Raw genomic sequence first — 14,730 nt, forward strand, 5'->3', positions numbered from 1 at the left:
TTTCCTTGAGCTAGTTTATTGTGTGCATTCAAAAAAATCCTGCACACCCAACTTTATACAAAAACTAATTGCATTGTATTTAATAGCAGTGTAATAAATAAATATTTTTTTAGTGTTATCGTAACATGGACACGTAATCGGCATTGCTCACCATTCTATTCATTGACTAGGGACGCAGCCAATGAGATGCAGTAGGTGTAATATACATGTATTAGATGTGTAATACATGTGTAACAGTCATTTGCTACATATAACTACTCCCTTGTCAGTATATAATATGCATTAACAACTTAAAACGAGCAATTTGTAGTTATTATTTATTTTCAATATGCTGTAGTCACCGTGCATTCCAACATTTGAGTCACAGTGATGGGAGAAAAAAGGGTACATGAATTAGACTTTTTCCCCCCCCCATTCATTTGCTCCTGTTTTCTCTTTGCAAATTATTTTACCGTTTTAAAGATTTTTTTTTAACTGTATCTCGCATGCGTAAAACTCGTCCCACTTTTCTTTTTATGTTCATAATAAGAAACAGCCACATTCAAGTTTCCACTAAAGATGCCGATGCAATGTATAAAAACACGCACCTCCTTTCTCTCTTTTACCCTACTGCCTTTCGCGAGCCCTCTTCTAAAAAAAGAAAGAAAGAAAAAAGTAGGCGGTAATTATTAGCGTAACAACGCCGCGTTACCTGCCATTGGAGGGCCACCTGGGATTGATGAGGCGCGGCGGCCAATGAGGCTGCGAGGAGCCCGTCAAGTGGCCCCAGTTAAAGGGGGCGTTAGAGGAGGAAGGGCCAGTACGCGGAGGAGCTTTTGGGACCCTCGGCGTGAGAAGAGACCCCGAGAGCGAACGAGACGCAGCGCACACCAAGCGAGTCGGGCGTGCGAGTAAGAGAGAGAGAGAGAGAGAAACAATTTTGTTTACGTTTATACTACTTTGATGACAAGGAAGAATTTGGACGCCCAAGAAGAGGCCGTTCCATTTGGATTTTTTTGCATCTTCATTAAACTTAAGCAGAAGTGAGTGTTTTGTTTGTTTTGCTGTTTGTTTTTGCGTGGAGCGCACCAGTCAGCTATGTGGTTTCCCACGCCGAGTGCGTGACAGTATCAGCTCTCTGTCGCTTCCTTCCGAACAATTCCGTGCGTAATTTGGCGAGAGTGAGTTTAGCCCGTAGGCAAGGTGCCATGCTGCTGGACGCAGGCCACCAGTTCCCGGGTCTGGGCTCGTTCGCCCGCCACCACCCAGCGGCCGGAGACATGCAGGAGCGAGACCTGAGCCTGGCCCAGAACACGTTCGTGGACTCAGCCCATATGGGCGCCTTCAAACTCAATCACGAGCTCTCCCCGCCGGGCCAGAGCTCCGCTTTCAGCAGCCAAGCGCCCGGCTACCCGGCGGCGGCTTTGGGCGCGCACGCCGCCCACGTCACGTCGTACGCGGGCTCCCCGTTCAACTCCACCCGGGACTTTCTGTTTCGCAGCCGCGGCTTCGGTGAGAGTTCCCCGGCCGGAGGTCAGCATGCGCTCTTCGGCCCCGCGGCGGGCTCCCTGCACCCCACGCACCACCCTGCGGACACGCCGCAGGGCCACATCTTGTTCCCGGGCATCCACGAGCAACACGGGGCCCACGCGTCGGGCAACGTGCTCAATGGGCAGATGCGGCTCGGCTTAGCGGGGGAAGTGTTCGGCCGATCCGAGCAGTACCACCAGGTGTCCAGCCCCCGGGCCGACGCGTACTCTGCGGCGCAGCTGCACAACCAGTACGGTTCCATGAACGTGAACATGGCCGCGCATCACCACCACCATCACCACCACCACCCGGGCGCCTTCTTCCGCTACATGCGGCAGCAGTGCATCAAGCAGGAGCTCATCTGCAAGTGGATCGAACCAGAGCAATTGAGCAACCCGAAGAAGTGCTGCAACAAGACGTTCAGCACCATGCACGAGTTGGTCACGCACGTATCCGTGGAGCACGTCGGCGGGCCGGAGCAGACCAACCACATCTGCTTCTGGGAGGAGTGCCCGCGGGAGAGCAAGCCCTTCAAAGCCAAGTATAAGCTGGTCAACCACATCAGGGTGCACACGGGCGAGAAGCCCTTCCCGTGCCCCTTCCCCGGCTGCGGCAAAGTCTTTGCGCGCTCCGAGAACCTCAAGATCCACAAGCGCACGCACACAGGTAATGTGAAACACCTCGCCACCCTTTACTTACTCTTTTTGTATTCTTAAACGCCGTAGTGGGCGCATGCTTGCCGTAAAAATAGGCGTGCAATGTTGAATCCAGTCATTACAATAAAATCGTGTTCTCGGACGTCATACAGCCTCACTGATTTTACTTTCTTTACTTGGAGCGGAATCCTTAGCTGTATCTATTCAACTGTGGCTTCATGCATTTAATTTCCACGTGGAATAAATGATCGTGTACATAGAGAAAAGGTGAATTTGTCATGTAGAGCGTGGGCCCGTTGGTTAGGCACAACTTCTATTTATTCCGTGTGTACATGTGGAATTATTGCCCACTCAGCAAGTTTTGTGTTGATAACTTGAAATAATTAAAATACACGCAAAAAAACGCCCCCCCCCCCCCTTAACCAATGGCTTGTAATTATTACTTCTACAGAATGAATTTTATACATCATTTGAGTTGACCGATCAAAACGATGGGTAAACTTTGGATTCATAACTTTTAAAAAAAAAACATGTTTTAAATGACATGGGTGGTTTTTAGCGTCTTTTCCGCGTGTTTTGAACATCGACTGATTTTTTCTAGGTATTTTCCCCCCTGCCTAAATCATTTTTTTTAACCTTTTTGTAATTTAAACGCTTTGTTTATTAACCCATATGTTTTAATCTAGCAATTACTCATGTCTTGATTTTAGTTTTGCAGTACATAAAAAAGTATACATAATAATAAGCTACTTTTTCCACTACTAGTTTGTAATGCGTTTGGGATAACATTCTTTTTAACAGTGTGTGCGTGTGTGTTTGTGTCGTAATGTGCGAGACAGGCCGTTCGGAGCCTTTTCACAATGCCCACCTATCTTCTTGGGAGATGCATGATGAGTGCCGTGAAAAAGGCCAGGTGCTAATTAGATTTTTATTGTCTCCCAAACAAATGGTGCGCCTTCTGTGGGCCTTCTGACTATGGCCCTGTGCGCCCCCCCCCCCCCCCCCCCCCCTCAACAACCCTCCCCTAAATCAATATGCGCATTATTTAGGCAAAGCAAGCTAACCCCCCATTCAGCTTTGCATATGCTGGAAGAGCGCAGTTATTTTTGTTATTGATGCGCTACTTTTTCCCCTCTTCACTTGATATGCATTTTTAGCCTGAGGCATTTTCTACATGCATTTATTTATTTATTTGATTTTCAACGAATTCTTGTACAGGAGAGAAACCTTTCCAATGCGAGTTTGAAGGCTGCGACAGGAGGTTTGCCAACAGCAGCGACCGAAAGAAGCACATGCACGTGCACACGTCGGACAAGCCCTACCTGTGCAAGATGTGCGACAAATCCTACACGCACCCCAGCTCCCTACGAAAGCACATGAAGGTAAAAAGAAATCATGCAGTAACAATTTAATAAATGTGACCAAATAGCAACTTGTCTAACTTTGTAAAAATATTTAAAACACCGATTGTTATTAAAACGTTGGCGTTCCCCTATTGTGTTTAAGTTTGCACAGCAGTCAGCTTCCATTTTGCTCTAGAATCGCCTTTTCATGATATGAATATTTTGAATAAAATATGCCAAATTCTGAGTGTAAACATGAGGAAATTTCATAATCTTAGTGGACAATGCTTCTTACTGCACAGCATTTAATGAAATGCACTTTATGTAATACATGTGTAATAACCATGTAACAAAAGTCCAATACATAAGAAATTACACGTATGGCACAAAAATGAAATACATGATCTATCCCCTTTTCAGTGTACAAGAAGCTATATATGCCAACTTAAAACATTTGAACTTACTATTGTATACACAAATAAATACCTAATTAATTAAATAAGTAAATACTGCAGTCGTGCTGACTCTACAGCATCTTGTGGATTGCGTTACATCTAATGTAGTGGATGTTTAATAAGTAATAAACTGCAATAAATGTGAAATTACATTATAGCCACTTTACAATGTTTTGCAAATTAAATGCATGCTAATTTCTCCACTGTATAAGCATTTATATAAGAGATGCCACATTTCAAAGCAAAACTTTAGGAATTACCATTTTAGGAAAAAAATCTAAAAACAAAATCTTCGTGGTAGGGGTTCCTCACTGAAAAGCCTCGAATGAAAATGTTAGACACATAGATGTAATAAAATATAACAATAAGGTAACTTTAAAATTTTATTTTTTTTCCTCTTGCAGGTGCACGAGTCATCCCCGCCCGCTTCTGACTCCTCGCCAGCAGCCAGCTCGGGCTACGAGTCCTCCACCCCGCCGGGCTTGGTGTCGCCCACCACCGAGACCCAAAGCAACACCACACTGTCTCCGTCCTCGGTCGTGCACAGCAGCACCAGCCACAGCGGCCTCTCGTCCAATTTCAGTGAATGGTATGTGTAGGAACCCCCACAAATCAACACACACACACACACACACTCAATTCACAGCACTGGACCCTCCCTAAAAGGAGATTGGGACACACATTATTTTATGATCTTTTTTGTCCTTCAACACAACAGAGGGAAATATGTATAATAGATTCATATTGTAAATAGTGGACACTTTGGTTGTGCTAGATTTGTCTTTTTCGGTGTCTAGATGTTTCTTCAATGGTAGCTATCGCTCTAACTGGACTCCTAGTGCACATAATCCAATAACAATTTTACTCCATATTATGATTCTAAACAGGCAAATTGATTGTACTATAATATAAACTTTTAAACGCCTATGAACTGAAAAGCGTGCCAAAGTTGAACACACGGTCACATCACGTTTATCATGCTTGTGAATGTACATTTTTCGTTGGTTTCTTTTTTCAAGAAAAAAAGTTTGCCGGGCTTAACTTGTGCCGTTTCTTTGTGTGTGCGCGCTCTACAAATCGTGACAAGCAAACATGCTATATGTGGAAGGACTGTTGATGAAAAAATGAAACTTTGTGTTGTTTTTCCTGTAACTCCTTCCTGTTTTGTGTGTGGGTGAATGTGTATGCGTGAGTGTAAATAGCCAACTGCCATATTTATCCATTTGTAATTAAATTATGGTATTTACTTGCTACAGATGAAACAGTATTTATAAAAAGAATGTTTCTTTTTGTTTTGGACTATAAATATGTAAAATTTAAGAGCTTAAAAACTCAAGAGGCAGTTGTTTTTCGTCGTGCTTTTTTTTTTTTTTTTTTTCCTGAAAAAAGTTTTAAGAAGTGTTTTCATCCTGACTGTGATAAAACATTTGACTCCATATAAATATAATAAAAAAAAATTGTTGCAAGTGCTAATATTTCTCCCTTGTGCGTCCTTCTTATGTGTTGTTACTAGCGTCATGCTATTTGCCATCGGGCCTCGATCAACATAAAACTTTTGAAACTATACAAGATGCAAGTCAAACAGCATATATAGCATATACAGCTTGTGTGATCAGACATACTGATAACATATGCTGTATGTTCTTTAGTAACGTAAACAAAAAGGTCATTTTTGCAGGTCAGAGAAGGCCATGTCGTACATAAACTATCGGTGCTTGGTCTGAATCACAGCACGTATATAATATTTCCTTTAATAACTGCATCAGCTTTTGCCTTGAACTTGACTCAAGGTCTAATTCGAGGCTATACTGCTGTTGCGTAACTTCCGGTCACTGCTCAGTTTTTCTATCTGTACAAAATGTGTCCTTCAGCAATGAAATAACATGACAGAGATTTTGTAGCCTTGGACTTGACTTGTAAGGTTCAATTGTACTTTGAGTCTGGAGAAGCTCGTTGGACGCACACAGCATTCTGTTTTCAGTGTGTGATCGTGGCTGGTCTACAAGCTGACTGTTTTTAGACTTGAACTTGGATGTTGGTCTCTGCATGCTATTTGGCGGCACATTTGTATATACTCATCGGGAATCTCATCAACTGACCAAATTTTCTGTTATTTTATATAGCCCCATAAAATGTTGAAAATTCCCCAAATAGTGCCTTAAACACAAATTAGACCACTTTTCAACAAGTGAAATATTATTTTTTATATAAAGTGGAGGTAGGCTTGGGGTTTTGTGATGTCTTGGGTTTCGAACTCGTTTCTTCCTGGAGCTCCCAGATGCTGTCTTGTCTGAGGTCCTGACTGGTCCATGAAGAAATTTTGATGTTTAAGCTTGAACTAGAGGGCTATGGTCACTTGTTGCTCATATGCAACATGTGTAAGGACAGGACTGTCTCAACTATTTTTTTCTTTTTTTTTTTAATGCAAATTTCATTTAGATTGCAAAAGTGCGGAGAGTGGTGGGGCACATCTGAAAGGCGGATGTTGATGCAGACGTGAGTGGCATCACATTGGGTTTCTATATAATAAGCAAGTGGCCCACTGACCTCCGAGGAGGAAGGCGCCACAAGCAGTAGGGAGGGAAGTGGGGAAAGGTCACTTATGCTCAGTGGGTCCACATGCCGCTCGGTTCCTGTTTGGCTCCTGCTGGGCTCCTATCGATCCACATTTGAAGGGAAGAGCTGCTGCTTCTTCTCTTTTCTTCTCTCCATTAGAGCTACTTTCTTACACATACACTTGAGTAAACAAGCATGTTTGGGTGTTTAGAAGTCATTTTATGTTCATGTGGCTTGAGTTTGAAACTGGTGTCATTGGGATTCCACATGCATGTTGACCTAAGGGTAAAGCTGCTTTGAAAGACAACTGCGAGTGATCATCTTAAGACGTCCTGTTTAATGACGTCGCACAATTTGATATATATTTTTTTAACTATTTTTTATTTGCAAAAGTAAGCAGAGTTTCAGTTTTTAATAGTCACTCTTGACTCAAGTTACAATGCTGCGAATATATTGTGCGTGTGCACATGCGTGTGCGCAATAGTTCGGTCTCTCTCTCTCTCTCTCTCTCTCTCTCTCTCTCCCTCGCTCTCTCTCTCTCTCTCTCTCTCTCTCTCTCTCACGCACTCTCTCTCTCTCTCTCACGCACTCTCTCTCTCTCTCTCTCACGCACTCTCTCACTCTCTCTAGTCAATGGCCCGTGTGAACATGCGTGTCCACGTTTGCGTGGCGAGGAAAATCATCATTGGCTGCTGAGAGCTGCCACATTAAAATAAACTGTTCAGACTGCGTTTGACACTGAAAGTTATTTATTTATAGAGAGGAAATACGGTATATGTATCAAAATGTGTTTTAGAATAATTTTGCATGCGCGTGTGTGCGGTTTTATACCTCTGGCGTTCATGCGTGAAATAGTGTCCGGGTTAAAGTCTAAAATAAAAACAGTTCGATCCCTGCAATTACATTACTTTTTATTAAAATAACTAGAGTCCCCGAGTTAACTCGGACGCAATGCACTAATTGTGTTAGTAATAATAATCTACAGGCAGTCATTAGTGATGGCAAATTAATACACAACCAATAAACTAAGAGATTTCCTGACCAACTTGTCTATAATACAGTTATTAATATATAGAATGATTAAAAAAAAAAAAAGAAGCCATTTTTGTTGACTGCCTTGATGTGCTGGTGCAGCTTTATTGTGAAAGAAATACTTCATAGCCAGCCAATTCGAGTTTAGACAAATATCACACAAACATGAATCATAACTCAGGCTGCATCTGCTTAGACAAATGTTTTTTTTAACAGAACTGTAGAGCCTTACAGTCACAATTCCCTTTTGGATGGTTATTTCAATTAAATTCTTATTTCTAATGCCTTAAAATCCTGCCTTTTTTTGTATGGTTTTAACACAGATCTCAAATCCCAAGATATTATGATTTGAACCACAGATAAATATGGCATAAAAATGTAGCTTATACATTTAAATACAGTTAAGATGCGTTTATACAAGTGCAATGATCTTACAGTAATCTCCTGGGAGCCAAGCTCTTGTTTGGGCTGCGTTGATAAAGTCCCTCTGCTATTTGGGATTACCCCGTAATCTTCATCGTGGAAGTACCTATAAATAAATAAAGAAACAAAACAATAAATGAATAAATAAATAAATACATAAATAAATAAATAAGTAAAAAAATAAACATTGGGAGATATCAAATCACATTATTTTCCATATTGCCCCAAAAATTCTTGTTTTGTGGAAATAGATTTCGAATTGTTATTGGCATACATGGCTCATTTGATTCTTCAAATCAAAAGGGTTTCCCAAATCGTGGGTTGGGGTCACAAAATGGGTAAATTTTTATTGTAAGAGTAAAATGCTGTCATGTATTTTAGACACCAGGCATGTGTTAATGGTTTGCTGTTGTCAATTGATGACAATTATCAATCAGTATGGCAACATAGCAATTTAAGGTGTTTGAATATTTTTGTTCCTCTATTAGTGAGATTTATCATTTTGTGTCCCTTTTGTCCTGTCTTTTGTATGTAAGACACTTTGTTTTTATTTATAATTTTTGCATCGAGGCCCACGTACAACTTCACACAGGCTTCCTGTGCAAAAGCCGCCATCCCCCTTTCGCCGCCTTTCATCCTGAGATCTGCAGCCGCCTTTCTCACACACATGAATGCAACGCTGCGACACAACCGGAATGGCTGTCACTTCTCCTGGCACACAGCAGAAACAAACAAACCCACCCACCATGACACCTCCCCAAACCCAGACCCCCCCCCACCCTCCATCCCTCCTCCTTTACTCCTTTAAGGAAGTCCCTCCCATTTGTCTAGCATAAACATTCACCTCCAAGCTTTTGCTGGACTACTCTAAAAAAGCAGAAAGGTGCAGAATAAATGACTCTGCTTGACGGAGGTGTCTTATTCCTCCACAATTCATTCTCAAAAGCGTTTGAATCCATCCAGGTCTGCACAACTTTATTGATGCTGGACATTTACTTCACAACGGAACCACAATCACTTTCTTTATTTTTAAAAGCAGTAAAAGAACACTATAGGTCACGTCAATGGTTTTCAACGGATCACTTTTATGGCATTCCTTGGAAATCACAATGTACCTTCACTTGTAAGCGATTCTAGAAGAGGCTGCTCAGAGGTGTTGGATTTTGGGGCTGGTGTTTGAGGTGTTCACAAAATGCCAGACTCGCACGAAATACCCACAGAAACTTCCTCCTCCATTCAGCGCCACAGTCCGCTGAGGAAATTTTCAATTTCCTCGACACCTGTAAACATGCTGCTTTTACCTCACCGCCTTTCATCTTCAAACACACCAGAGACGCGCCCTGAGGGACCCCGTGAAGGACGGTGACTGGGTGGTGTGGACTTTATTTTTCTTTTTTATAAGCAAGGCTGGCAGGTAATGGAATAAAGCTTGTGGCTATTTTGCATTCCTTTATTTTCAAGGAGGGGAGTAGAGTGGGTAGCCGGGCGGTGCTGGGAAAGTCTTGTTGTGAAAGGCCACCTCAGAGGAAACATGAACAGTAATGCAAATGCAAGCACTTGCTCCGTTTAGGACCAACTTCTAGGGTCACGGACAGAAATTTGCAGAACAATATTGGCGGCTTGTTGGAGCACTGGTTAGCACGTCCGCCTCACAGTTAGGAGGGTGCCGGTTTGATTCCACCTCCGACCCTCCCTGTGTGGAGTTTGCATGTTCTCCCCGTGCCTGCGTGGCTTTTCTCCGGGCACTCCGGGTTCCTCCCGCAAACATGCTTGGTAGGCCAATTGAGAGCGGATGGTTGTTCGTCTCTGTGTGCCCTGCTGGCGACCGGTTCAGGGTGTCCCCAGCCTACTGCCCGATGACTGCTGGGATAGGCTCCAGCACGCCCGCGACCCCAGTGGGGACAAGCGGTATTGAAAATGGATGGATAGAACAATATTCTTTATTTTGTTGACCAGTTTCTGATATGAAAGCTGCAGCACATACGTGTCTGTGATTTTATTTTATGTGGCTTTTATCTGTGAAGCAATAAAAATAAGGTCTTAATTTGCAATGCAAAAACTCACAACCTTTTTTTTTGAGGGGGGTGGAGCATATCAAATCAAATACTCGATAAGTAACCCGTTGTCTCATTAAAGATGAAATGACTTGCTTCTTGCAAGTGCATTAAAATCAGTTTCTACAACAAAGACATAAACAGTTAAAAAATCTTTCCAATGACAAAAGCCCTGAATGTAAAAAGGAATTCATTATGGTCACAAAGATACAAATAGATTGCTATTCCTGCAAACCCTTGAATACGAACACTCGTTTTAAACTATAACTATCAATAAAATCGAAGACACATGTGCCGATGGCGCAAACAAGTTATGCGATTCCCCAATACATTGCTGTTGATTTAATTTGAGACGTGTTGCGGCAAGTCTACATCGACCGTTTAACGTCTCCAAGACACGTCAGGCCTAAAAGGCTGTCAGGGTTTCCTAATGAGAGCCAAATAATAGAGGAACAAGGATCAAACCAGCCGCAGTCCCCACCACGGTGGACTCTTGTTGGCCGTGTCATTATCACTGTGATCTAACAACATTTTGGCTGTCTGTTGCTCTCCGGAGGGTGCCCATCACCTCGGGAGACGAACAAATGTAATGCTTGCGTGGCCTTTGTCACATGCAAATGAGCAATGCATAACTTTCACTTTCTTCCCTCAACCATTTGCTTTTTTTTTTTGGTCTTTTTTAGTTGTTTTGTGAAAGTTATGCTGATTATTACAGAATAATCCGTGCCGAGCTCTCCACGGGCAACCGTCCAGATCGCACCCCCATGGGCGCTGTCTGGCCTTTGAGTCGTTTTGAGGTAGTGGCTTGGAAAGAACAAATTTGATTGACTTTCACCTGTATTTTTTTTGTCCAGGCCTCGTCTTGTTGACATGGAGGGACCTTTCTGGTCAGTAAACGTATTGACGGCTAGTCAGTTAGCACTCAACATGTCAATGTGCTGTTCACTCTTGTCATGTTGGTTTGTGTTTATGTGTCATTGATTGAACCAAAGTGTGTTCGCCATAAATCGAATTGATTCATGTCTTATTTGCTTTCTCTAGCTGATATTTTGTTATTCTATGATGAGTTGCTAGAAAATAACAGTGCTTGAAAGGGATTTCCTGCCAGCAACCCAACTTTTTTTTCTTCACTGTCAAACTAGTTAAACCTTGCGTGGGCACTGTCTAATTTCTCTGTTAAATTTTATTCTTTTGTAGAGGTGCAAAGATTAATTAATGAATCAACAAGTAATTAAGTATCAAATTAATCAATAATTGTTTTTGATGACCGATTAATCGTTTCAACAACTTGTTTGGTTTAAAATGGCCCAAATCCTCAGAATTTCAACCCAATTAAATAACTTTTGTGTTTTCTGCACTGTTATGGTAAAGTTCTGTTTTTCTTTTAACCATGACAAATAAAACGCATTTCACAAACACAATTCATTGATTAATCACCAAAATAAGCACAGAATAATCTATTAGTCGAGTACAAGCAGTAATCATTCCATGACTATTTAGCCTGCACAATTGCTTGCAAAAATCTATTTTTATGATTCCTATAATTTGTCATTTTGAGATATTCCACCAAGTTGAGTTAAGCTTTTTTTTATTGTCTCACCCATTTTATCTGTAAAGTGTATTCGCACGTTGCCGTTTTCCACTGCGTCTGTTAATGAGCATCATATCACAACACTAATTAACACTAATGTGAAGTCTGTGCAACAGTGCAACTTCACCCACTGTGCTAGCTCACGTTTAGCAGAGCTGCAGTGTGACTTGTGAAGCTATTAAGTGGTGTTAATTTCATTAACAAGAACTAAACGAAAATATTTTCATCAAAGCACAATAACTGGTACTAAATCAGGGTGCGTTTTCGTGGAACGACGAAAACGAGACAAAAATGATATGATTTGTTGATGTCAATTACCACTCCATTGACCAAGTTCTTGCCTGGATGATGGCAAGATAATGCTAGGTGGTGAGTTCTCATGCAATTTGTTGCAGGTCAGTTGGTGGGGAGTTGCTGGTCAAGGCAAAATAACCACTAAAGTAAACATTTACACTTGGCCCGGGAGAAATAGAAGCCGTGGTATATGGGTAAATTTTCACTACCGTTAAACCGATGCTGGCTTGCTCACTAACTTGTAGCATTTTTCACTAGTTGCAACTTGTTGGTATAATTGCGGTTCAATTTGTTCTAGTGTTGGACAGTCATTTAAGTTGGAACAACTTAAATATATAAATGATTGACAATTGTATATATGAAATGGCAATTAATTCTAATTATATGGCAACGTTGAATTCCCCACAAAGAGCAGGGGTTCGGTGCATATCAATCTAGCATCACTTACAGAAATGTAATGTTAGCAATTATTAGTGTACTTTTTTTCTCACTGCAATAAAGACTTGATAGCACGGTTAAGACTGTAGGACATGAACTTGACACAATATGATGGATAGTGATGTGTTTACACACGTGTAAACAATGTCAGAGTATCACGCGTGTAGCAGCTTGCTGTCAGCTTGATGAATATATTTTTGAAGGATTCGCATTCATTTTGCCACTTATGAATATAAACATGACTCCAGACAAAAAAAAAAAGGTTCTTTAAGCGCTTCTATCTGACATGCTATCCTGTCTCCTTTATTTTCTCTTCCGTTTTTGTGCAAAGGAGGCGTTGATGGGGTATGTGCATCGCGGCACCCAGGATTTCCAGGGGTGTTGCTTCAGTTTACTTCCCACCTTCAGTCTCCTGAGCAGGGGAGGGGGCTGAGGCTTCGTTTGGCTTCCCCATGGGGGTCGAGCAACTCCTGTCCCACAGACGCTTGACAAATAAATCAGAGACTTTGTTGAGAGCCGCTTAAAGTGTATGAAAAGAAGGGCATTGATGGCCTATATTTTCACGTCTAGTAAGGCACTGAGCAGATTGAATGAGAAATTCCCTCCAGTGTTGCATGTTTGGGATATGTCACTGTAAGCTGTTGATGAAAGACAATCCTAGCAGGTCTTTTTGGTATGAGAGGGACGCACGGGCCCTGATAGCGCAGCCACCCTTTAATGGACGAGGCGCCGAGAAGACGAAGGGTGGAATTAAACGGCAGAGCCTTTGGGGAGCCCGGGTCCTAATCAGGTGGCTGAGGTGCCCCCGGCCGGGTAAGAGCAGAAGCGAAGAGCGTTTATGGCATGTTAGCACACGTCTGAGGGTGGAGTGGACATACAGACAGATGAGTTCATCAGTGGAAGGATTATGGAGCTCCCATGCTGATCGGTAACTACCACCCGGCCCTCGGCGTGTCCTCGTGCGCAGTGTCCGCTCATTAACACCAGAGTAATGGTTGATCCACAAACGGGTCTCGTTAAAGAAGCCTTTAAGCACCTATGAGTGAGACATAACGACCACGGCCGAGGAGCTCGTGTTTTCATAGGTGACCCTGTCAATCAATATGGATTTTTAATGATGACTATTCTACCAAGGATGTCACAATTCATTTATTTGCGAGAATACACAACATACATTGATTTCACATCCTGGTGTCGTCTCTTTTTAATACGAGGAGAAGATTTTTGGTAAAATCTTAAATACGGTAATTGTCATTCTCTTTCGCTTACACAGCGAAAACAAGCGTTGAGATGAGGAAAATAAAGTTTAAGCAAAATGATCTGAATGCAGAACAAGATAATTTGATTTGGGAAGATTTCTTAAAACAAGTAAACAGCTAGCCTAAATATATGTGTGTGGTGGGAAGCACAAACCATCCATTTAATTGTGTCTGGTCGATGAAAATCAATGCTACTGTGGCCAGTTGATATTGCAGCTTGACTTTGACAATATGACATTGTCAGTCCCCCAAAAAGCCCCTTTAACGAAATAACCTGTCGGGCGGAGTTTGTTCAAAGCTCAGCCCCGCTTTCGTTGTAGTTTTGAAAGCATTTCATGCCTTCTTGGCCGAGTGTGACCCTGCTTTGTCAGAGAAAAATGCACTGTAAGCTGGTGGACATGTCAAGCCACAGTATGGGGTCCTTACATGTGCTGTAATCCCAGCGATGGCCTTTGAACCCTCTACGGCTCACCGGCCTGACATGGAACATAGAAAAACAAATGGGGACCTTGAAAACCATACGGCTCTTCTTGTTTGCCCTCTAACTTGTCTCAGTGTTTTTTTTTTCCCTCAAAACCACTGTTTGTTTGTTTGTTTTTAAACATTTAATTGTGGTTTGCATATTTTGGTGGTGTTGTCTTCCTGAAATTCAAATATCTGGAGGAAGCTATATTGATTTTCTTATTTGATTTTATTATGGTGGATGTTTCTACACTGGTTAGATGTAATTGTATTTAGTTCCCTGTTTTTTTTCAGTGTTTGTCCAATTGCTGTCACGTTTTGTGAGTGGAGTTTTATTTTCTTCTGAACTTTGTTAGTGCTTTTGGTTTAGAGTTTTCCAAAGTACACCTGCCAATGACTTTGTTAGTAAAATATGTTCCGTACACTCTACTTCTTCTGCTTCCTGGCATTTGGGTCCTAAATCCCACTATGCAACCTTGACATTAACTGAGGAACAGCATTTGATATTTGTTTCCCTAACATATTAAATCATTGTTGGTAATTATTCCGATAAATAATTTACCAGTTTCTTCACGACAATGCAAATAATTATCAATAATAGTAACATATAATTAAAGGTAATTTGAACAAATGTGTTATATATAAATATTACCCCGTA

General features: G+C 41.8%; 1 protein-coding gene across 1 annotated transcript; it reads left to right on the forward strand.

The window, feature by feature from the left end:
* Positions 1-792: 792 nt before the first annotated feature.
* On the forward strand, positions 793-5,313 carry zic2a (zic family member 2 (odd-paired homolog, Drosophila), a). The gene is made up of 3 exons (XM_061287197.1): positions 793-2,175; positions 3,384-3,547; positions 4,368-5,313. The coding sequence occupies exons 1-3, from the start codon at positions 1,188-1,190 to the stop codon at positions 4,560-4,562; spliced, it is 1,347 nt and encodes a 448-aa protein (XP_061143181.1). The 5' UTR covers positions 793-1,187; the 3' UTR covers positions 4,563-5,313.
* The last annotated feature ends 9,417 nt before the right edge of the window (positions 5,314-14,730 follow it).

Source organism: Syngnathus typhle, linkage group LG9 (assembly GCF_033458585.1).
Source record: "Syngnathus typhle isolate RoL2023-S1 ecotype Sweden linkage group LG9, RoL_Styp_1.0, whole genome shotgun sequence".
NCBI classification, from domain to species: Eukaryota; Metazoa; Chordata; class Actinopteri; order Syngnathiformes; family Syngnathidae; genus Syngnathus; species Syngnathus typhle.

Excerpts from the sequence above, each read along its gene's own strand:
- zic2a (XM_061287197.1), top strand. The coding sequence starts at position 1,188 with ATGCTGCTGGACGCAGGCCACCAGTTCCCGGGTCTGGGCTCGTTCGCC. Across the intron at positions 2,176-3,383 it reads CCACAAGCGCACGCACACAG|GAGAGAAACCTTTCCAATGC; the intron begins GTAATGTGAAAC and ends ATTCTTGTACAG. Across the intron at positions 3,548-4,367 it reads CCCTACGAAAGCACATGAAG|GTGCACGAGTCATCCCCGCC; the intron begins GTAAAAAGAAAT and ends TTCCTCTTGCAG.